General features: G+C 44.3%; 1 protein-coding gene across 2 annotated transcripts in view; it reads left to right on the top strand.

Moving 5' to 3' along the window:
- Positions 1-3373: 3373 nt before the first annotated feature.
- The window catches only part of LOC310645860 (gamma-aminobutyric acid receptor subunit beta-4), a gene marked incomplete at both ends in the record, with an annotated part of 36768 nt that continues 15639 nt past the window's right edge, over positions 3374-24502 (top strand). For both annotated transcript variants that reach the window (XM_083371883.1, XM_083371882.1), the window contains 4 exons: positions 3374-3453; positions 6551-6639; positions 18558-18625; positions 24155-24375. In XM_083371883.1, coding sequence (XP_083228009.1) covers positions 3374-3453; positions 6551-6639; positions 18558-18625; positions 24155-24375 — 458 coding nt within the window. The remainder of the gene's footprint in view (positions 3454-6550; positions 6640-18557; positions 18626-24154; positions 24376-24502) is intronic.

Below are 24502 nucleotides of genomic sequence, written 5' to 3'. Positions count from 1 at the left end.
AGAGATGGGCCCTTTCCCCACCTCCCAATCCCCTCATCCTCCCTCCAGGTCAGTAACACATATGGAGGGGAACTGCATTCACCACCAAACCTTTGAGATGCCCCCCTCCCCCACATTTGTGAAATGCTCAGTGCCCTTGTAAGAAAACATTTACATCAAGATGAATTGGTCCTGAGTGGCAACAGGGAGGAATTAAACAGGAACCAGTGGCCCAGTAAACCAAATTGTTTATGTATATTCACTGATCACACCTCAAACACAGTATAGCTGACAGAAATGAGATGCAGGCTTCAAGAGTTTTCACAGACGTTAGAGCTTAGTGAGAAGTTACAAATATAATTTGAATTAGTGCAAAAGCATCCTCATGTTGCTTTGGAAGAAAGGAAAGAGAAATTTAGGCTAGGCTAGGCTACTTTATTTGGCCAAGTGTGGTTACAGAATAAATAGAAAATGGAAACAAAAACGCAGACTGGAGAGAAATGATTAGTTGAGCAGCAGTCAGGGAGGGTATTCTCTGAACAGCAAAATCCTCAATCCTGGGATTGTTCCTGAGTTAAGAGCTGAAAGAACATGGAGATTCTCTTGCCAAGAAACACCACCACTTCATCTGAACAAAGGGGCTTTTCCAGAATAATTAAATAAATTCAGGAATAGAGGCTTCCAACATCACTATGTCAGGCAGATAGTTTTCTTCTGCTCTACATTCTCCTCCTGAAAAAAGGCCAAGGCCAAGAAGAAACAAAAAGGGCAACGCCACATCCCTGCCCCAGCTCTGTCTTCTAATACTATGCCATGCATGTGGCTTGGCTGCAGATGCAAAGAAGCTTCCCCCCATTTATACAGTGATATTTATAAGACAAGAGCCACCGATGAAGAGGACTGCTGTGAATGGAATTATCCATCTCACCCTAAAAGTGCCATGTTCCCTGGCCTGTAGGAACATACACTTGTACATACACGTGTGCCTATGCATGTGTGTATGTGTGCGTGCACACACACACAAACATATGGCTGACTGTTCAGCTACCTCTCCTTTCTGTATCTGCTCCATCTTTTCTTATGGATTCCCTCCCCCGTATATCTGAAGGGCTCTCAGGGTGGGAGGGTGGCCAGGAGTAACCCAGCTGGTGGGCTTGCTGTAGAATGGATCCCCCTCTGGGCAGGAGGTTGGCCTGCATGAGCTTCAATGCCCCCTCCTACTTATGGGTCTATGTTTAGAAAGGGAGTGTTGTGGTATCAGCTTGCCAGTCTTGCCTCAGAGGGAGGAGGAAGTCAGAGTTGGTCTGTTTATTTTAGAATGGAAACAAGAAAAAACATTAGAAGACCTCTTCAGGCATCAGCTGAAATGAAAATGCATCCAATTTATATTTAATAGTGAAGACTGTTGGTGGAGATGCCAAGTACCTCCCGGACTGTGTGGTTCTTCTGAAATTCCTGTGGGGAGCAGGGCAATGCCTAGCAAGACCTGAGGAAGGAAATCTGTTGAAGTAGAAACTCTACCTGCAAGAAAGCAGACGGCTTCGCAGGGAAGAAGGAGCCCAGCCGCTGCTCTCCCTAGAAATGGGGGCTCTTCTTGGCTCAGGATGCCCTGCCTTGCCCCTGGAGCCAAGCCAGTTTGCCCACCGCGGGAGGAGAGCAAGTGGCACCACCACCTTTCTCCTGCGCCCTGTTGTCGCTGAAGGGCGTGAGCCGAGAAGAGCGTGCGGGTCCCCTGGTCCTCGCAGGTGGCCAGCGGGAGGGAGCGGAGTACTTACGGCGCGGAAGGGCATCTCCTCTTCACAGATCCTGAGTCTAACTCAGCTCTCGATACTATCGGCGTGGCATCTTGAGGGGTTGTTAGCAGGGTGTTCTCCTGGCTGCCTAACCACACCTACTGTCGTCACTGTGGTGATGGGGAAATACTGCCGAGGATGCCTGATTGGCTTGTGGGTGGCCAATGGTCCGCATTTTTTGATTTGCTCGCTGAGATACAAGCACGTCTCCCAGGAATCTGCCAATGCCCGAATAGGAGGGGTGGTCATGTGAGCGCCTTCCCTCAAAAGTGGGGAATAGGGAGGGTGGGGGAAAAAGGGAAATGAACCACACACGGTGGTGCTAGGTCGATTTAAGCAGGAAATGCTAGTGCCCCCCCCCCCACTGGATAAGCCCGAGAGGGTTTAACCTGGGCTAGATCGAGGGAAAACAGGTAGCGGCCACTCGACTGACGAATGGTCCCTAGGACATCCAAGTGCGGGCGCCGTTCTCAAAGCTGCCGGGGGCGGGGCTACGAAGGACCTCAGTCCGAGAAGAGCCGTGTCGAGCTCAGCGGTTGGGGAGCAAGCGAAGGAAGGAGGGGCTCCCTCTCTCTTTGCCCCTGGCTCCTTTTGCCCCACCTCCCCCTCCCCCTCCTCGTGACGGAGTTGGTGCGGGTCGGGGAAAATCCGCGGAACCATCTTCTGATCATCCGCATGCGGGGGCGGCGTTTCCTCCTCTCCCTGGAAACACCCCCGCCGCCCTTCCCTTTCTTCTGGCTTCTTGCCGCCCCTCCCGTTATAGTCCATCCGTGCCAATCACTTTCCGCATCTCCTGCTCTGCAAATGCCACCCGGTGGGAACTAGCCGAGTGCGCAGGCAGCCCCTTTCTAAAAATAGGGACGGGGGACCCACGCAGGGGCGGGAGGGGGCTGCTGAGAGCCTGAACGGTGCGTGGCTCGCCGCTCTTCCCTCCCCGCTGCCCGACTGCTCGCGTAGACCTCGCCTCTTCTTGGTCCGCCGCCCCGATCCCAAAGGAGGCGAGTAGGCAGGAGCGAATCTCGGCACGGCCGGATGGCGACGTAGCGGCAGGGCCGGGGGCAGCAGCGGAGCTCAGTAGGCAGAGCGGTCTCTCGTCTGAAGGCTCTTTTCCGCGGTCCCCCGCCCACTCTCCCTCCCTCCCTCCCTCCCTCCTTCCCTCCCACCTTCTCAGCCCTCGCCGTAGCCGTCGCCGCGAGAACGGAGTCTACGTTTCACAGAGGCCGTTCGCGAGCGTTTGTCTCTGCTCGCTCCCGAGGGACCTGCTCCGTCGCCTGAGGAGAGCTCGCTCGCTCGCGCAACCGAGGATGCTGCTCTTGCCGCAATTGCCGCTGCTGGGGGCCAGAAGAAGTGGAGTATCGGGCCGGCGCTGAGGGACCCTCCCGTGCGCCCCTCCCCTCCCGCTTTCTCCCTTCCTTCCTCCCTAAGGTTTAAATGCTTCATGTGATTAAAAAGCAGCCGCCGCAGCACCCCGACGTCGGGCATCCAGGATATCGGTCGCGGGCATCGGCCCTTCCTGCGCGCAGAGGAGGGCGACGAGCGCGGCTCCCTTCCACCCCTTCCGCCCTCCCCCTTCCCTCCCTTCCCTGGTCCTGGAGGTGGAAATGTGGAGATTTCAGGCACGCAGGCTGAGTGGATTCGTCTCTGCTTTGGCAGCTCTTTGTCTCGCCTGCTGCGCCCAAAGGTAAGAAGCGACGTCGGATCGGGGAGGCGAGGCTGGGCTGCAGAGACCCCCTCCCGCATTGTTTTCTTGCGCCACCCTCGAGTCGCCGGGAACGGGACCCGCTCAGTCTCGCGCGGGAGAGCTGCAGGCCGACGGAGCGGGCAAAAAAGGCTGACTTCGAAGGAGGCCTCCGGTGGGGAGGGCCCAATGGGAAGCAATTGCTGCTGACCGTTTGCCGCCGGAGTAAATCGCCGCTGTTGTTGCGCCTTCGGACCCCGAGGGAGCTGCTGGCGCCGCGGCGAGATGGGGATGGGGATCGGCGGTGATGAAGAAGCGGCGCCAGCACACCGCTGCCCTGCCAGGTTGGCTCTCGTCTGCACGCGATCCAACGCCGGACTCTAATTGCCAGCGTGTCGTTTGCCTTTGCCTACCTAACCCGGAAAGCCAGAGGAATCCCGACCGGGAGGCCGCATTTCTATCCAGGGTTCAAATCCCTTAAAGAGACAGACCTGTCCGGTCGTTGGTCCTGCTGGCATCTGGTGGGGAATTGGAATCCGACTATAAATAGGGATTTGGGGGTGTGTGTGTGTGTGTATGTTACAGTGTATTGGGTTTAGATAGAGATCACTGCCAAAAGAAATGCCTCTCCCCCCATTCTGGAAAGGTTATGAAGACTCTTTTGCAGAACTGGCCAGGAGCAGGAGCTGCTTTGGAAGCTGCTGAAGGACTTTTGCTAGTTCAGGGGGAGTCCATCCCCTCCCCCCAAGCCCTCTTCTGACCAGAGATAAGACAATGGGGCAAGTCTTAAGTTCAAGCCCCTTTGCCCTTCTCTCATATCAGGCTCTCTTTGGACATAATATACAGCATTCATCTAAGCAGTCAAATACTGAAAATTTGAACTGGAAAGTGGAGCTGTCTGTGTGCCAGACCATAAGCAGTTGGGGAAGAACTGATAGTCTAATAAGCCTATCTGAATAAGATCTCTGTAATTAAGAAGCTTGCATCATCACAGCAGGCCTACTCCGGTGCATCATCTTCTGAGCCATTCCTATGATACTCAGGTTAGGGTTAAGGGGAAAAACTCCTTGTAAAGAGCAACCTTTAGCCCATCATCAGATCTTTCTGTGTCTCTTCAAATTGCTCAAGTCCACCATAAGGTTGCGTGGAAGGGGAAAAAGAAGGACCCTGACAGATGATGTCAGAAGGAGCTGGAAGCTGATTCCATATAGCATAACTTAGGAGAGCTTTGCAGGATTGGGCCTTTGGTTCCCATTGGAAGACCAAAGGGGACTTGATCTGTAGAGTTATCAGATCAAGTCACACCACACCTTTATTACTGTCATGGTCTTCAGAATTGGGAAGTGTTTGTGCCTAGTAAGGAAGTGTGGTGCCACCAGAACTTGAGTATTTCCCCTCCATGATTTCTCCAATCTTCTTTTTTGCTCACCATAAGAGCTGGCCAGCACTGCCGTGACTATGCCTTCCAGTAACAAATCCCACGGATTTCATGCTTGAAGATAAACATCCCTCTAGTCAGTTTCAAATTTACCACATTCCAGTGTCGTGAGATGATTTCCACGAGGTCTATTCTTTTGGGGGAGAGAAAATGCTTTCCCTGATTTGATTGACCCACATTAGATATAAGTTTAGATCCTTTACATATTGCAAAACACCAATCTCCTGATCATTTGGATCATCCTTTTCAGTATTATGAGAAGACCAGAAATTGTGCAGAGCATTCTGAAAGTGACCACCCCATGAATCTTTGGAAAGGATGCATCAGGACACTGCCCAGCTTTATCAGCACGCCTGGTTGTCACCTCCTGGCCAAGAAGCACTGATTTGCCAGGGGCAAACCAACCACCCAAAGTCTTCTTCTAGTCTGACTCATTAAGCGGTCATTGAGGCATCTTAACCCACTAACATTAGCACTAGCAGCAGCCATGGTGGAAAAGAAAGGTTTCCTTGGCTTGGCTAAAGATACACAAACATTCATAGAGGCCACATGCTGCTTCTATCTGCTGATTGTGTCTGAATCACATGCGGGATGATGGGCAGGAGGAGGAGCTCTGAAGGTACTCCTGCTTCTGGCCCATCTTGGCTGGCTGAGAGTCCTACTGCAGCTTCTGTTCACCTTCAATCTATGACAAAGGAAATGGTGCCTTTGCCTTGGGAAAGAGCAGTGAGAAGGGTGACTACATGAACCAGCCTGCAGGAGAACAAGGCCCTTGGGGATGGTTATAGTGCAATGGTTGCAGGAGTACGGAGGAGCTACTGGGTTATGGGTTCTTGGCCTCAGGGCTACAGGGTTTTGCTTCCTTTGTGTCTCAACCTGCTTCCTTCTCCCCACCCCACCCCAATACTCTTTTCCGTCCCCTTTGGAGGGACAGAAAAGAGTATCGCTGGCCTCAGTCTGTAAGAGAAAACTAGAAGTTTAGGAAGGAGGCAGGCTCATCATACCAAGACCACTGAGGCCAAGATGGAGTCTTGCCTCTTACTGGCTGCAGAAAGGCAGTTGCTCTTTAGAGTATTTTCAGGGGCTCAGGAGTCTCCTGCCTGTCTGGCAGTGGGTGGAGCAGGGACAGCAGGAATGACAGCCATATTCAGGAAGCCCCAGGAGAATAAAGGGGGCAGAGCAGCTTCAGTGTCTTTTGTGTAAAGGCTGTGGCCTTGTGAGCTGATTTTAGAAGTTGCACATCTAACGAAAGGTCAAACACAGGAGGTGTTATGGGGCAGAAGCTGTGAGGCTGTTAGGGCCCTGTCAAGAGGAATTAGGACACCATGAAAATTTGTGCACATCCCCCCTGGTATTCCCAGAAGGCTGGGGAAAGGGATGGAAATGGCACAGCAGCTTTTTGGCAGAACCGTCTGGGCTCAAGAGAGGTGGCAGGCAGTGGGTGCAACCTGACAGGAGATGCTGGTGTGGGAATTACCCAACCTGCTGCATTTGCACTGGCCGATCTCCCCCCCCCCCCCCCGTGTTTCTCCAGCCAGAACAGCTGTTTCTCCTTTAGGTCTTCTTGGTCACTACAGTCCAGGATCTTGTGGGATGCTGGGTGTGGATGTGGGTGTGGGGCACTGATAGTGACCAGATCATGTTACCCTTTCTGTCTTCCAGCCCAGCTACTGGGAATATATCCGTAGTTAAAAATATTGTGGACAAATTGCTGAAAGGCTATGATGTCCGTCTCCGGCCTGACTTTGGAGGTATGTAGATCCTTCCGTTTCTTTTGCTTTGTCTGGGGGCTTCCTTCAAAGCAGACAGAGGCCCCCCAAGGCTACTTGGGCTCCTTTTGTCGCTCTGTAGTTGTTATGGTGACCTTTGCAATTTCCTTCCCTTTCCTCCATCATCCCCTGTTTCTTGGCTGGGCCAGGCAAACCATGCCTGATTAGAGCCAGTCTCCTCCAGAATCTGCTTTCAGTATTGAGAATGATGGAGGCAGGGGGAATAAAAATTGGCCTTGTCTGGCGGTGCCCTTTCTGCAGTGGTTGCTGCTACAGGCTTCCCGACACTTCCTGACTGCAAAGATCAAGATGTTGCTCCTTGCCCCAGCATCCTGTAATGTCACAGTGGTAGGTCAGTTACTCTGGCAAGGCCTCCCCTATCTGTGCCTTCCCAGGCTGAGGGTTCTTCCAATGTGGCATGAAAAAGGCGTGCCAAGCCAATCAGTTGTTTGCTTAGAAGTGTGCAGATTGGTCATCCCAAAGAGGAGTCGTCCAGGGGCATCACAAATAATCTCCAGTCAGGGAAACACTTCAGGGGCTAATCGTGTTAATCACACATTTTTGGCTGACAGATGTTAGGACTGGAGCTTTTGTTAGTTTGTTGCAGTGTACAGTTCTTCATCTTGTATTGGACATTGTCATGGTTCATGGTTGCTGTTTTTTTTTCTTTGGAAATGTTTTGGGTCACCTTTATATTCATTTTGCTAAGATCCTGCAATATTAGTACTATTACTAATAACAAGGCTAAGACTATTGGAAGTGTTTTATACATATTTCATAGTTAAAACATAGCTTGAGTGACTATGTACTGAGTAACTGGTAGGGCAACGGAGTAACTGGTAGGGCAACGGAGTGTTTCTTGCAAAGAACTCTGTAGATCAGAGATACTAGTTTACAGAGAATAATATGCTTGAAGTAAAACTAAACTCTGGATGTGCTTGTGGTATCTTAGCATAAAATTTACCAAAACAGATGGTCACTTTCCTTAACATAATCAGAGAAAACCTTATGTGGTTAAGACTGGTAACGTCACCCATATATTCTCTTATCTTCTAAAAAGCAACATTGATCAAGCCATAAAGGATAGTAGAAGGTATCATATCATATGACATAATATCGTATGTAAGCTGATGACATAGAATGTATTAGAGGAATTACTGTAAAGAGCATGAATTAACAAATGAAATTTAAAAAATAGGAGGAAAGATGTAAAAGAAGGTGATCTGATTCTGTGGAGTGGCATTGATAAATATACGCAATTTTTCAGAGAAGTGTGAGATGGTGATAATAGGGATTTCATTTCCCATCTGCTGGGAATCTAATTCTACCAAAAATCAGAGGCCCAGTAAATTCTTGCTTTCTTGCTGATAAATTCATTTGCCAGAAGGTAGAAGAAAGAACAAAGGGTCTATTATCCCAGACCAAATTCTTACTAAAGGGATGAGTTGGTTGAAGAAGTCATGGTGAAGGAAAATGATTGTGTTAACCTTGAATTCATGATATCCAGGGGAGAAGGAACTAAGAAGAATCAGATCTGCATGCTGGACTTCAGAAGAACATATTTTTTGAACTCTGAAGAAAGGTAGGTTAGATCCTATGACTTGAAATCTCGAAGGAGAAATATGTCTAGGAACTGTGGGAAATGAACACAGTTGTAAACAATTCCAGTAAGAAGAAAAATGGAAGGAATCTGATGGCCGAGAAGGTATCTGCATCATATTGGTGTGTTTTTAAAGAATTCTTGACTAAGCAACTACAGGCCCAAGATATAATTATGTGTAAGACTCTTGAGGAACAGGAAGAAGAACTGCAACCAAGACAACGGTCAGATAAAAAAAAGTTAAGTCCAAGACAGAAATATAATTTGAGAAAAACTTTCAGACTTGATGCTCCCTAGTTCTCTTGAAAATAAAGGGAAGGGGGCGAACCACATTCAGTCTTTTGAGATTGTCTTATAGTAACCTTATTATAAAAGCAGTATCAGCACTCGTGATTTCAGACTAGTCAGGACTACCTTGAAAGACTGACAAAGTTGGGAGATATGACAGTAACCCTTAACTTACAATACAGAGAGTATAAGAAAAGAAGATATTGCTTGGAACCCAAAGAAGAAGCTACAAAGCTACAAAGTGCTCAGATTTGGATGGGTGGAGCTTTGCTATTAGGGAGGATGAAAAAACACTGGATGGAACCATAACACGAAAGGGGCCGTGGATGAGAGGAAATGCATAGAAGGAAACAATGGCTGAAAACAAGGAGCACAGGAGAAATATATTGTAGAGAGGAAATGGTTAGTCGCCAGCCATGTGATGAAAAATAAATAAGTATTAAGATTAAAGGTGGCCAAGAAAGAGCAATACAAATTTGATAAAAAAAATTAATACAAGTTTGATAGAATTTTTTTTAAAAAAGCCTCTTCAGGCTGTGGGGAAGAGAGGTAGTCTCCAGAAGACTGAATGGAATTAAGAATAAAAGGGATAAAATTTCAGGGATGAAACTGAAATGAGGGAATGCTGGAAGAACTCTTTTAGAGATTTTTATGGGTTTGGAATGGATGACATAAATGCTAGTATTTCTAGTGCTATAAATGAAAAGAAAGTCTCAGATCCTTGTCAAATATTGAAAAATGATAAGATGGTAGTAAAAGAAGAATGTGGTTTCCATAAGGAGTAGCTTATGAACCGTTTAGCTTGCGTGAGGATGACCTCTATGCCGTGAAGAGAGGAAGGCTGTGATTGTTTCCCTGCATACAGGGGAAAGCATCAAAGAGTCGGTGAAGTTAGTTTGGGCCTTGGAAGATGGAAAAGAATAACAAGAATAACCGTGAACAACGGTGGGAGGTGCCGTGCAGCATCATGCCAGGCAGGGGGATACGGAGACCTTGTTTTGCCCTTCATCAGGTCATTGAAAAAGATATGCATGCAAGGAAACAGGTGTTACTGCATGTTGGATTATTATTTATTTATTTATTATTTATTAATTTAATTTATATACCGCCCTTCTCCCAGGGGACTCAGGGCGGTGAACAGGGCAATACATAAAAACTAGATACAAAAATTAAAATTATTAAAACATGATTAAACAATGCCCATAAAATTAATACAAATTTAAAATCATTTATAAAAATCCCACCCCGTCCCATCAGGCCAGGCCAGCTTGTTTAAAGAGATGAGAAAGTATATGATAAAAATAGGGCGGAATTATTTTGGGCTTCATGGATAAAGAACTTGAAAAAAGTGGAACTTTGATGTTATATATGCTGACAGCAGCAACAATACTTTATGAACAAAAATGAAAGGATACTTTGATTTCCACAATGGACAAATGGCTGCAGAAGTTGATGGAATTAGCAGAGATGGCTAAATTGACTGCTCTGATTAAAGAAAGCCATACTTGGAAACTACTTTAAGTGCAAAATAGAAAAAATGAAATTTTGATTTAGGGTTTTGTTGATTAGATAGGTTTGATTTTGGGTTTTGTTGATTAGATAGATTGCTAATCAATGGCTAATATATATTATGAAGTAAAAGCAAAAAGTTGAAATTGTATGCTATTATCTTATTCTATTGCGCCAAAAAAGTAGGAAGTCGATGCCTTTCTCTTTCTTTTCCATTTTACCCTACACTTTTTCCTCTTCCCCTTCTACTCCTCTATTTTCCCTTTATTTTCTTTTTTTGTATTTCTGTATTTTATACTTTGATAAACTAATTAAAAATTGAAATCAAAAGCAAAAATAGAATTATAAAATATTTTGCATGAAAATGAAGTTAAAGTTAGGTTACTGAATGTGCTATAAACAATCCATGATGGAAATATAACATGGTGAGAATAAATACAATGGCTACAAAGTAATACCTCCACCATTATAATTCACCACCAGATTCTAGTGCCGGCTTCTAAGAAACTCTGCTCTGTGTGTGTGTGTGTGTGTGTGTGTGTGTGTGTTAGCATTTGTTCTTTCACTTCAGTTGGTGGGAAATTACTGTGAGGAAAAATTGTGTTGCTGTTATTTGTGAAATGAAAGCCTAGAGTGAGTACTCATCAATGTACCTGACATTTTTGACTGTTGAGGGAGTCTCTTCAGTTGAGATTCACTGCTGAATGCTGCTTGTTTATAGTGATGATGTGTTTGGATGTGGGTCCTGTGTATTGCTTGGCTAAATATATATATATTAAGGATTAAAGATAGTGAATTGGGAGGAGCCAATTTGTATGATCAAAAATGAAGTGCTGTAGATGACCTACGGCAGCAACCTCTGAGTTCCACATGAGAGTCAGATGAATCAATTAGGAACAACCAATAGATTATCAAAGGGAAATTACTGTCAAACATAGCATTTCACAGGAACGTGTAGGTCATATTATGGATCTTCTTCAATATCAGAAGGTTTGTTCCCAATGGATTCCTTGAATCCTATAGTAGCAACGAGAGCTTCAAGACTAAATTTGCCAGCAGTTATTGTCACACAGTAAGAATGAATGTAAGAAATTTCTTCATAGCATTGTGACAGCCAACAAAACATAGGCTCATCATTATTACCCAGAAATGAAGCATCTAAAAAGCTTCACATGGAAAAATCATCCAAACCCCAGCTTTGTTAGGCATAGGGTTACAGTTTTTTGGCATGCAGATGTGGTTATTTGCTTGGATTTCCTTGAACCTGGACCTGTTATCAACTCAGAAGGGTGTAGTGCAACACTCAAAATGTTGCAGCAATGATTAGGCAGAGTTTGGAAGCATCAGAAGTAAATTTTATTGCTATGTGGCCTCACACTTTATGAGCCACCCAAGAGGCAACTGTGAAGTTGGATCCCTCTTACCCATTTGACATACAGGCCAGACATAGCCCCATGTATTTATTTCACCTTTCCCAAGAAATGAAGGAATACCTTCATGGCCCTCTATTTGACTCAGAGGAAGAGGTGGAAAGGGCTTTCAGGACCTGGTGGAAGAGATAAATGTGGAGTTCTTTAGTGATGCCTTTCAGAAGCTTGTCCATCCCCTGCACAGTGAATGGTGGCAATTGTGTGGACAAGTACTGTAAATACAAGTAACAAAGAGTTAATTTCAAGATTTATTTCCTGTTTCATTTATTATACTATCCTTATTTAAATCAAAGTTATGGAGATGGAGGCATTACCTCTCCTTCAACCCTCATAGAAAGCCTTGGGAATGATTCAGTACTGGAGTAAGTTAAGGGCATCAAGGACATTTGTTGTCCTCTAGATTGCTTAGCATGTTTGTGGATCAATGTATAAAAAGTGCTTGTGGTCATTAGAAGTTGGTTGGAAATGTGGACTTATGGATATCTTTGTATGCAGAAAATGTGGCTGGCTGAGAACCCAAATAATTTGTAGGTGATGTTCCATATTGAGTGATGCAACAAGAAGTATTAATTGGAAATTCTTGCATAAAAGACCCAGGTAGTTGTGTTTGACAAAGAAAAAAATAAGTGAATCATTACACGGTATATATCAGTTGAGAATTGTGAATTGTTGTACCTTGACATGTTCTTTATTACAGCTGAAAAAACAGGGAGGAATTTTAAGATGTGCAAATGCTAGTAGAACTGCAGACTGTTGAAGGTATTTGGAAGAAGCAGGGTAGAATAAGAAGAGAGAAAGTCAACAGAGAATCCGTTATGAATGAACTGTGTCTTGAAGACGAAAATGAGTGACCCATTAAAAGAAGCACTGAGGCAGTTTATCATATGGGGACAATGAATGGGAATGCAATGGCCAAACAAATACATGAAGAAAGGTGAATGGGAGGAAAGAGCCTTGAAAAGTTTAAAGAATATAAAACAATGTTTGCACTAGAAGATGAATGGATAAAGCAAGCAAGGATGGAAAGAAATGCAATGGTGCTGGAACAAAATGGTGCTTGCTTGCCTGTTTTATTTGATTTATTGCCCCCCCCCCAATCTCAAATAACTTCTATGGTAACAAATTTAAAATTTCATAAAAACCAAAGACCAAAATAGAGCATTGTGTGATGAATATGCACGTGTGTATTACAATTTTATACAGAAAGTCGTATTACAGAAGTTGGACCCTGAGGATGAGAGAGAGGCTTATCTGAGATTGTGAGTTCATAGTAGAAGTGAGACCTGACTCTGATTTCTATCTTGGTTTCAGGATCGCTCTCCATCCCATTTGGATGGTCAAGTCTGCAGTGCTTGAAGCCACTTCAGGAAATCATGTTTTCAGCTCACCTAGATTTCAGGCCCAGTCATAGAGTCAGTCCTCCAAATGTTGAAATGGCAGCAAGGGATCCAGGCTGCAGGGACTGGCCCTACAATTCAGCACAAGGGAGCCAGGGACTCAAAGGAGCCCAGAGGGTTCTTATTCCAGAAAGGGGCTTGGCTTCCAGCCATTCAGTAGGATGCCTGCTATGGTTCTAAGAGATGGAGTCAAGAAAGTGGGCTGACCCCCAAGTGCTTAAACTCCCAAGGCTCCCTTCATTCTTGGAGGCCGCAGAGAAAATGGTGGGCAGGCATTTGATAAACTGTTATGGGAAGAAGGCTACTGCCTGAATTTCATGGCAGGTCCCCCCTCCACAGGATATCCGTGGCTTGTCCTTCTTTTCTTAAGCAAAAAGAGGCATAGCCAATTCAAAATTTAAATCAGACTATTTGGAGATCCCAGTGGTGCACAAGCAGACTAGTGAAAGCTGAAGACATGCCTCAGTTTCAGTGCACAGTAATTGCCCCATCTATGAATCCAAAACCTATTCCCCAATATGAAGTTCTTTGGTGTAAGTCAGGGACCCCTCCTGCTCATGTGTAGAGTTAGACTTCCATAGATGTGGTAGAGAGTAGTGTGGACAGGCTTTATAACCCTCCTGTGATGGCTGAATAATGCTATGAAGGAGCTATAAAATACTAATGAACAATGATGACTGTAGACTGGAATAGGGTAAGAGAGAAGATTTCCTTTATGGGGTTGTCCTATTGGGGTTCGAGGTTGCTTCAGAATGGAGTGGTCCTTTTGGCCTTAGTGATCCAGTGCATGATCTCAAGGTTAATCTGGCCGGCCTCTCTTCCTAGGTGTGCAACCATATGGAGGAGCTTTGTCAGACCTCTTCGCCTATTCTGGTGGGATAGATGGCTGTGGGCTGGGAGAGACTGGTTTTAGTTCCAATCCTGTGCTGGGGCCTGTTTGAACCACACAAAGGGCTCACACCTTCCTCCTTGGAGGGGTAGAGGGGATGAAGCAGGACTGGTCTTGATTTATAGGGCACAGAAACATCCCAGCTAAAGGGCAGGTCTCCTTTTATGAAGGCATTAGTATTGCGCCAAGAAAAATGAGCTATACTTTCTGCAAATATTCATTAACACATTTTAAATTGTTGTGTTATCCTGTACTGTTTTCTATTTTTTAACCTCATTGATTTATTGCACACCACCAGAATCATATCTGAGAGATGGGCAGCTATATAAATGCAGTTAATATATCAATCTCTAAAAGGGTTCATCTGACGAACGTGAAACAACTGATTGTTGTATAGCATATTAATGGTAATGGTATAAGAAATGAAGTGTTTATGTTGGCCCTTTAAATTTATTGTGTAGTGTATTTTACTGAGCCTAATCTTCAGGAATTGCAGACTCAGTAGAAAAATCACAGAGGATTTCCTTCAGCCAGTGCCCAAACTTTTCTGAAAGTTGGCAATAAATCACTGAATGACCTAAGACAGGAGGGTCTTCTCTCTTCTGCAAGCACTTAGCAACCCTGGGCAACCATAATAAGGAGGTGCTGAACAAAGGCTTTCAATTGGCCAAACGTGCAACCTATGGGGTTAGTGGAGTGGTGCAGCAGAATATATTTAAAAAGCAAAGTGAAATAGGTTAAGAACTCAACATTTCCGCCCCTGAAATATAGAAGTAAAAACTTGCCTGAGAGAAGCATGGAAGAGTCAGACAAAGTCCACTCCATCCTAGAACAGAACAGTCCTTTTATCCTTCTAACACAAACCTCTGGCCTGCTACTCAATCCCTACACCAGGCATCATAACAACTGAGCTCCTAATTAAGTCGTTCTGCTTCCTGAGTGACCCCTACTGTTATATTTCAAAAAATCAACTGGAAATAAAACCTGGCAATTTGCTTCCCTCCTACCTGTTTCCACTAGCTGTCCCCTCTTGATCCAGCTTCACCCTCTTGGCTTCCCCCATCTCTTCCAATCCCCCCCTTCCACTCCTGCCTTCTGTTCATCACACCCCCCCACCCCCGCCACATGCTTCAGTGCTGTATTGCAGTGCTCAGGGTCCTCCTTGCCTACTTGCATCCAGATCCTCCTCTGTTTTAACATTCTGTGTCCTATCATGGGCTTCATCCAAGCTAAACCAAGCAATCCTTGCCACCATCTTTATTCATGCTGTTGATTTGATTTCTTCCCTCGGCAACCTCATTGTTCTTCCTAAACTGCCATCACCTCACTTGGAGCCATATAGAACATTTGGGGGCAAGAGTGACAGCAACTGTTAGCCCTGTGGACAGTAGGAGTACCCCTAGAGTTGTCTGCTACAAACCTCATTTATCTGCCCAGAGTTTCCAGTGTTTAGAGTGGACACTTCTTGTCCTTACTGCATAGACGCTAGAAGGCCTCTGCAGCCTACTGATATTCCAGTCTGCTGCTGTTAAGGTGCATTTGGAACCACTGATCAGCGACTGTAGGAACATGATGTTTCTCAAGTAGATCTTTAACTAAAATAACAGATGCTCTCTCAGCTTTTAAGTCAGTGGAGGGGGGGCAGTTGCAAATTCAGCCACTTCTGCTGGCCAAGCAAATCTCCAGTCTTGTGTGATAATATGCAAGGGGAGAATGAAGACAGCTGTGATTATCCTGAAGAAAACATCCTGTTCTCTATAGAGGGATCCTTATTTCCAGGTGTGAAATATGAGGACAGTATATGTGGTTCCCATCACCATCAGAAGACTATCAGTTCCCGGCAGAGCTTCCTTTGCTAAGCATCCAGTATCAAAGCCAGAGGCTGATGTAGTTTACTTATAAGAACTAACCTTTCTGTTTCTGTCTGACTAATTTCAGACAAAACAAATCCATGAGCGTTCTCAGAACAGGGAGCCACAACTTTTTCCCCGATCCAAGTCATGCATTTGGCTTCTCGGCTGCGTGCAGGGAGTCTCTCTGCCAAAAGGAAATAGGCCAGTCTGAAAACTACGTATGTCTGCCTGGGTTTCTAACCATGTCTCAGCACTCTACATACATTTCTATGTTCCTTGCTTCTAGTCCATCTCTTGTCAGCCCTTTTAGGTAGGCAAGATAAAGAAATGGGCTGCTAGGTGTCTTGAAATATATTGCAGTTAGGGTCTTCTTGTAACAGTCTTTAAAGCCTGTTTAAACTTCAGCTTATACCTAATACAACAAGTGGAATTGTTTTGAGTTTTTTTCAGGACTTAAATGTATTTGTGATAATGGCTTGACATAGTCCTGACCCTTTTCTGAATCAAATTCCCATTCCATCACACATATTAACCAAAGTTCTCTGTTCAAATTATAAAGTTATTAAAATATTTGTGAAACCATAAAACCATAAAATGTACAAAATACAATTAGTAATAACACTGAAGATATATATGTAAGCCATCCAAGAGCAGAGTAGGACTTTCAAACCAAACTGATTCCAAACTCAAATTAATGCACCGACAAGATACAAGCAGCAGAGGGGCTTCCCTGCACTCCATTCCTAAGAAGGGATTCTCTCCCCACCCAGAGGAGATATCTAAACAGTAATGGAAGAACCCAAGCAGATACATAAAGAAAAAGTCTCTGGTCCCAAGTTGTTCCAGGCTTCAAAAACCAGCTCGAACTGGGCCGGGAATTAGGCCAAGAAAGGAACGGGCACCCAGCGCCATTAGAAGGATCTTGACGTGACACAGTTCCAAGAGATAGCTAATTGAATAGAATAGAGCTGGAAGGGAGTTCTTCTAGTCCAGCCCCCTGCCGAAGCAGGAGAACCTATACCAGCTATAGCCTGCCAGCTCTGTTCCAGGCTAGCTGAAGGGGATGAACTGTTGTCAGGGGCAGTCACACCCTGCAGCGTTCCAGCTGAGATTCTCTGGTCTCTGCCAAGAAAGCTCTAGGTAGAAGATGATAAAAGTTTTCCTCGCCATCAAGATCACCTGAGACAGCACAATTCTCCCTGAAACAGGCTGAACACTATTCAGATGAATATTTGGGCCTTCTACCAACTATTTCTGTCTTGTCTGGACTTTGTTTCAATTTTCCCAATATCACCCAATTAATTACTATGCTCAGGCATCAGCTCAAGACATAAATGCTCTTAACTCCCTTTTTATGATCCTGTAATCCCTTAATTTGGGGTAGAGTCAAGGTGACTGGATGGAGAGGAAAGGCTGGATACAGTGAAGATAATTCAGCCCTGATCCCTGTAAGGTCTCCCACAACCTGTTGAATCTTAGCCTGAAAAATTTCATGCCATTGAGAGATAACTGTTAATTCCTCAGCATCATCTTCTGGAAACAACCAGTAAACAAGAGGAAAATTAACTCCTTCCCTATTTCCAATGATCTGGAGGAACGCCATAATTAAAGTCATCCAAGTGTTAATAGAATAAAAGAGTAGCAGATTGGAAAGGACATTGAACATCTTCTAGTCCAATCCCGCTGCCCAGGCAAGAGACCCTATACGATTTTGGATAAACAGCTGTCCAATCTCTTCCTAAGAGCCTCCAGTGTTAGAGCACTCCTCATTTCTGAAATTGTTCCAAAAGAATAAGCAAGGAGTCCTGTAGAATCAACAAAGACATGTATTCTGGGAGCTGCTAACCAAGATTCTGATTCCTCAACTCTTGCGGTTCTTTAAATTCTTTCTCACCTAACCCTAACCTTTGATCATGGATCGCCGCTTGTCACCTTCGTGGCGTTCATAGTGTTTTGCCTTAATTTTCTTTCACCAGGCCTTTCAGATTTTATTTTATTTTATTTTAATCCCATTTATATCCCGCCCTTCTCCGAAGACTCAGGGCAGCTTACAATTTAAAGCACAAATCAATGTGCTTAGCAATAGATTGGCTGGATGTTGTCATCCCCAACTGCAGAGGGAGATGCTGAAGGTAAAAGAGCTCCTGAGAAAGTGAATGGTCCAGCCAGAGGTCCCACCAAGCAGTTGCTTGTGCAGAGGGGACATTCAGAGCAATTTAGCATCATATCTTTCAGTGTCCTTTTAAATGAAATGCCATTGCTCTTTATTTTTTTTCATGAATGAACTCTGATTACAGAAGACCAATTAATGGGGCAAAAGGTAGCATCCTTTTTTCTTCTGTAATTTAGAAAGAAAAGCAATTTCATGTTCTTTCAGAAGGCCCTTTGATAGGGTCTTTTATTCTGGAGCTTTATATTTTTCATAGTATTTATGCATATGTGTCTTGGGGATGCTTGGGAAAATCAGTCAAAACTGAAACAATTAGCCTCACTGTTGCTTGTAATCATGGCTTCTCTTCTACCTGGAGGGGGGAATTAAATCTTTTTTAGTCAACTGTTGGTTCTCATAAAAGAGGCTTCCTTCTTCCATATCCTGACGTGAGGTTTACCAAGGCATTTAGCAGAGATTAGACATGAACACTTTATTATCAGTTTCAAAACTTGTCCATATCAGAGATATATGTTGCTTAGAAGTGAACTGCTGGATTCTTGGTGCTAGGCTTAGGCTTGCAGTGCTTTTGTTGCCTGGCCTGGTGATGAAATATCTGCAAGAAAAGAATCAAACCCAAAGAGCATCAAGAACTCAATTCACTTTATCCATTTTATGAGAGCTTGAAGTTTTATTCCATAAAGAAAAATCAGGGTTGATTATCCATAACAGACCTAAATTAGTTCAATTTGCATGGGGACTAATCCTACCTCCTTGTGCTTCAGGTAACCCCGTTACTGTTGGAATGAGCATCCATATTTCGAGCATTGATCAGATTTCTGAAGTGAATATGGTGAGTATGAATGAGAATAACAAAATCATTCTTTTTGGGAATTCCATATCCTGCAACCAATTGAGCAAACCCAATTTGAATTGAACAGAGAGGCATTAATGTTCTCATCGTCCTCATTTGCAAATGGTGTTTAGCTAGAAGTGAGGTATACCAGAGCATGGGGAATGCATGAGCACACATTCAAACATGTGATATTGTATACATATACAATATAAATGTATTATTTAATGCCATGCTTTTGCCCTGGGAATTATTTGCAGCAAATTCTACTTTATTCTGATGGCAAATGTCAGACAGGAAAAGACTTTTGAAATACGATAGAAAAATCTGTCTTCAGTTAATAAGTGATCTTGTATTGTATTGACAACCAATGGAGTACTTGCAACCTCCCCCTTCACCCCACTGTTTTTTGCTCTTTTGAAAAGATTCTGCACTGAGTTCAGTGACAAGACTTGTTAGACTCTACCATCCTCTGGGGGGGGTAGAATAAATGCGAAAACTCCACCCCGTAAAGCTTCGCATACTTGTCTAAATGGAGAACCTCTCCACTGGGGTATCCACAACCAGAGGACCTGCTCCAAAGAAGAGGCAGGCAATTAGAAGTCCTATTCATTCTGCATTGAGATTTTCTGAAAAATCTTAGATAACCATGGAACTAGAACGAATAGTTTTTATATACTGACACTTGAGAATGTGTTGACCACCTTTTCTTGACCAGGATGTCCTACCAGAGCTAGATAAAACTCTATATGTTTTCTCTGATCTTCCTAGTTTATAGCAGAAAGGAATAGGGGCTAATATTTTTACAAACTGTCCCTAGATTTCAGTCACAGGAAGACGAGGAGGTCCAGCTTCTGACACTTGCCTAACATAGCGGTCATTATAATATATACTGCTCAAAAAAATAAAGAGAACACTTAAACAACACAATGTACTGTATTTATAGTAGGATGTCTTATTTTGTGTTTCCTTTATTTTTTTGAGCAGTATGTTTAGGGACTGAGTCTGAAAATTAATTATTGTGCAGATTCAAAATGTTGAATCCCTTCCCCTTCTACCTGAATTCGTATCTAATTCCATCACAGGTGGGAGTATTAACAAAGAGCAGTTTTTAAGCCTTAATCTTAATTGGTTTGAGAAAAATAATGTTTACAAGTTTAGATCTAGCTAAGGCAGAAATTTTTGGTTGATGGAAGAGAGTTGTTTTTTTTTAATGATGTCAGATGCTAATGTGAGGGACTTGTTTTTTATGGAGGATTATAGTGGACACTAGAAAACCACCAAACTCCAAACTTCTTAATGATTACTACACGGTTCATTCCATTACCTGATCTACTGAGAAAAAGCACAAGTTCATTCTGGCCACTGAGGTTGTAATGGTAGGAAAAGGGCTGGTAATTTCTTTGCATGATTTATTTTGAATGAAAAATTCCTTCACTGGAGCAAAACAGGTTAAAATATTTCATTTGAATGGGAGAGCCTTACTTCTGCATTGTCTTTTTAAACGTGAAGGACACCTTTTTAAAGGTGAAAGCATTTCACAAAATAATGAAGTGTTCATTGAGATAGATGATGGTCTCAAGCCATTCCATAACTAATTCTTGTTTCTCATGAAAGGTATGGTTGACCTAGATCTTCCTGAAGTGAGAAAAAGTGAGGAACCTGAAATGGAGTTTTGGACAATGGGAAGAATAACAGAGTAACAAAGTTGGAAGGGACCTTGGAGGTTTTTTAGTCTAACCCTCTGTTTGAACAGGAACACCTACATCATTCTGGACAAATGGCTGTCCATGCTCTTCTTAAAAACCTCCAGTGATGGAGCACCCACATCTTCTGAAGGCGAGCCCTTCTCACTTTCAGGAAATTTCTCCTCAGTTCTAGGCTGGATCTCTCCCTCTATCTATTACTTCTTCTCCTGCCCTCAAGTGCTTTGGAGAATAGGTTCACCCCATCTTCTCTGGGACAGCTCTTCAAATATTGGAAGACCGCTATCATGTCACCCTGCTAGTCCTTCTCTTCATTAGCCTAGACATACATAGTTCCTGCAATCGATCCTGTTATGATTTAGCTTCCAGCCCCCTAATCATGAATGTAGCTCTTCTTTGCACTCCTTCTAGAGTCTCAGCATCTTTTTGTATAGCGGTAACTAAAACTAGATGCAGCCTTCCAAGCGGGGTGTGACTAAACTGGCATAAAGTGGTACTATCCCTCTGTTGATGCAGCCTAGGTAGGACTACGTTGGCTTTTTTGACACAAATGTGTGTTGTGATGCAGACACTGTCTTGACTTAGCTGTGTGTGATGTCTTGATGCAAATGCAAAAGAATGGAGTTGTGATGTCACAATATAGCCTCCTCAGTGGAAAAGTTGTGATATTAGTCTAAAATGAGCATACGCTAATTCTTAAAATCCTGCTTCCAAATTTAGCAGGAAGCTAAATTTCATTTGCTTTGTAAGGGGACCTTTCCACGTGGAGACACCCTACAGAAGATTCAGGAGAGGTTGACCTCTGTTCTCAGCATTCTGGGCTTGGCTTTTGCCTTAGATGCCAGGTAGCCTCAAACTGGGGTCCTAAGAAGGAGGCTCAAGGAGAGGAGCTCATAAGAATCTCTTCTCTAAGAACACTTTTGCTTCTCTTCTATAATATTTCATGCTGATCATCTCTGTCATTTCCTATGGCAACAAAATCAATAGTCTAAATATACCTTGAGAAAGTGGCTTCCTTAGATATGCTACATATCATGGGTGTCCAACCTTTGGCTTGAGTGAAGAGGAATCACCTCGAGCTACATATAAAATATACAATATAGTTAATATATTAACCTTATACAATCCTAGCACCTCAGTAAAAAGCTATGTCAAATTGCTTCAGGATGTGGTTATTGCTGAGTGATGGATGGGGGGCCACCAGGTGCAGTAGTGCACTGTGAGGATGGGGCTTTATGCAGCCTCCTCACAGGGTGACAGTCAGGCTGAGTTACTATGGAGACAGGCTAGCTTGGATTACTGCATGCTCCTGATCATATGGTTAATTAAGCTCCAAGTATTGCTTCAGCAGAGGAGTTTTCTTGCAGTAGAGGGTCAAAAAAGAAGAACATTCAGATTAATTTTGCCAAAGAATCTATTCATCTCCTGGTTGAATTCCTGGCCCATAATATTTCTATACAGTAGTCCTCAACTTACAACAGTTCATTTAGTGACAGTTGAAAGTTACAACAGGACTGGAAAAAGTGACTTATGGCCATTTTTCACACTTATGTCCATTGCAGCATCCCCATGGTCACATGATCAAAATTCAAGCACTTAGCAACTGGCTCATATTTATGACATTCACAGCATCCTGGAGTCACACCTTCTGATAAGCAAAGTCAATGGGGAAGCCAGATTCACTTAACAACCGTGTGACTAATTCAACAGCTGCAGTGATTCACTTAACACTGTGGCAATTCACTGTGGCAAGAAAAGTCACAAAATAAGGCAAAATTCACTTAATAATTGTCTCACTTAGCAACAGAAATTTTGGGATCAACTGTAAGTCGGGGACCACCTGTATTAGATTTCTACCCTGCGTTTCACTCAGGAACAAAAGGCAAGGGACCCGGGATGCCTTCCTCCTGCATCCCCACAGCCTCCGCTGCCACCTGGTGAGGCTGACTGGACTGAGCAGGAATGACTGGCACCAAGGTACCCTATGAGATGAGGAGGTAGCAATGGACCATGGCATGTCCATTGGGTTAGGTAGAACCCCCTGCTTATTTTTAAAGTCAGATTTATTTCCACCTTTTCTCCAAGGGCTCTAGGCAAATTATACAGCGTGTCCCCTTACTGTATATCCCCAAGAGCCCTTCTGCGAGGCAGGCTGGGAGGGAAGACCGGTCCAAAGTGCCCCAGGCAGTTTCAGTGGCGGGGGGGGGGGGGGGAAAGACCTGGCTCTCCCTGGGGCTAGTCCAGCACCCTCTTCGTTTTACTGTGCTTGGCAAGGTGAAGGTCCCATTGAGACTTAGTAGCAGGGAGTTGTTAAAACTCCTTACTGCCCCCTCCTTAAGTTTTTTTTTTTACATAAGCCAGGGGTACATGGGTGCTGCTGCTGTTCTGCTTTCCCAGGGACATTTGTTGTGCTGAAGAGCATATCTGGAAGTGTGTGTGTGTGTGTGTGCGCGCGCGTGCGCGTGGTGCCTAGGAACTGTTCTACTGTTGGAGCAGGCAGGCAGTTCAGGATGCTGGTCTCACTCTGAGAGGAGCCCGGAGGCAGTCAGGGAGCCCTGCTGGAATAAGACACTCTAGATGCATTTCCGATTTCCTTCTTCCTCTTCTTTTGTTCTTGCCTGCCAAGTGTGAGGAAGGGGAGGCTTGGGGAGGGGAGGGGAGGGGAGGGGAGCACTTGGGATTCCAAGGCAATGAGCTGTTGCTAGGCAACAGGACAAAGGGATCTAATGAGATTGTGCAGCCCCTTCTTGCTAGTAGGTGGCCCCAGGCACCTTCATTCGGAGCACTGCTTCCTTCCATGCAGAAGGCTTGTCCCTCACCTGGGGGCCTGCAGATGGGCTGGGTCTCCCCCTCAGCAACTGCCAGGCAGGCATTTTTCTGGGCTGCTCTCCAGTTCTTTCCAGCATTCACAGCTCTGCATTCCTATCTCTATAACTTCTTTCTTACCATCGTTCACACAAAATTGTTTTTTCATACCTCTGATTAGCATAATTTCAGAAATAATTAAGTTTTAATAGTGCTGCATTTTTGGAAATTATTCTCTTTACTCTAAGCAGGTCTTAAAGCAAAAGCTATGCAAACCCAAAAGAGCAGTGAGGTGGTTGAACATGGAGGCCATTCCGTCTCCTCTTCCTCCTCCGACTGAAATGTGGAATGAAGATCATCCCAAGAAATGGGACATATTTCTGTCAAGCCTTTGGGCAGGCCAGAATCTGGGTGACACCCCCCCCCAAGGGACTGAAGTGCAAGCAGTGCAAAGGGAAGGCAGACACAGACAGGCAGAGAAGAGCAACAAAGATGATCAGGGGTCTGGAAGCTAAACTATATAATGAACAAGTGAGAGAACCAGGTATGTCTAATCTAATGAAAAGAAGGACTAGGGGTGATATGATAGCAGTCTCCCAGTACTTAAGGAGCTGTCATGATAAGAAGGGGTCAACTTACTTTTCAAAGCAACTGAGGGCAGGATAAGAAGCAATGGGTGGCAGATCATCAAAGAGACACCCAACCTAGAATTAAGGAGAATTTCTTTGACAGTAAAACAATCAGTGGGATAGTTTACCTCCAGAAGTTGTGGGCACTCCATCACTGGAGGTTTTCAAGAAGAGACCAGACAACCATTTGTCTCCTGCTTAAGCAAGGGATTGGACTGGAAGACCTGCAAGTTCCTTTCCAATCCTACAGCATTATTTTATGTTCTATGTCTTTCTCAGAGAATTCAGTTGCCATCAGATGCCCTGACATTCTCTGTGCTTCTGCCTAGAAAAGACAGGTGGCCATTCTTCTGACATTTAGCCCATGGCTTCTCCACTTGTGTTCCCAGGACTACACCATCACCATGTATTTCCAGCAAAGTTGGCGAGATAAGCGTCTAGCATATAGTGATCTAGCCCTAAACCTCACCCTGGATAATCGCGTGGCTGACCAGCTGTGGCTCCCTGATACCTATTTCCTAAATGATAAGAAGTCCTTCCTGCATGGGGTAACAGTCAAGAACCGGATGATCAGGCTTCACCCAGATGGGACTGTTCTTTACGGCTTGAGGTGAGTCCAAAAGAAAGCATTTAGTCTGGATTCTACCCTTTATTTTCTAGTAAAATGAGGAGAAAGCTGGCTTTTCTGTGGTGTGTTTGTATTGCAATTGTACTTAATAATATCAATATATTTTCCC

Source organism: Vipera ursinii (assembly GCF_947247035.1).
Source record: "Vipera ursinii genome assembly, chromosome: 12".
NCBI classification, from domain to species: domain Eukaryota; kingdom Metazoa; phylum Chordata; class Lepidosauria; order Squamata; family Viperidae; genus Vipera; species Vipera ursinii.
The sequence above is the reverse complement of the archived record's forward strand: the minus strand, read 5'-3'. Positions and strand labels throughout refer to the sequence as shown.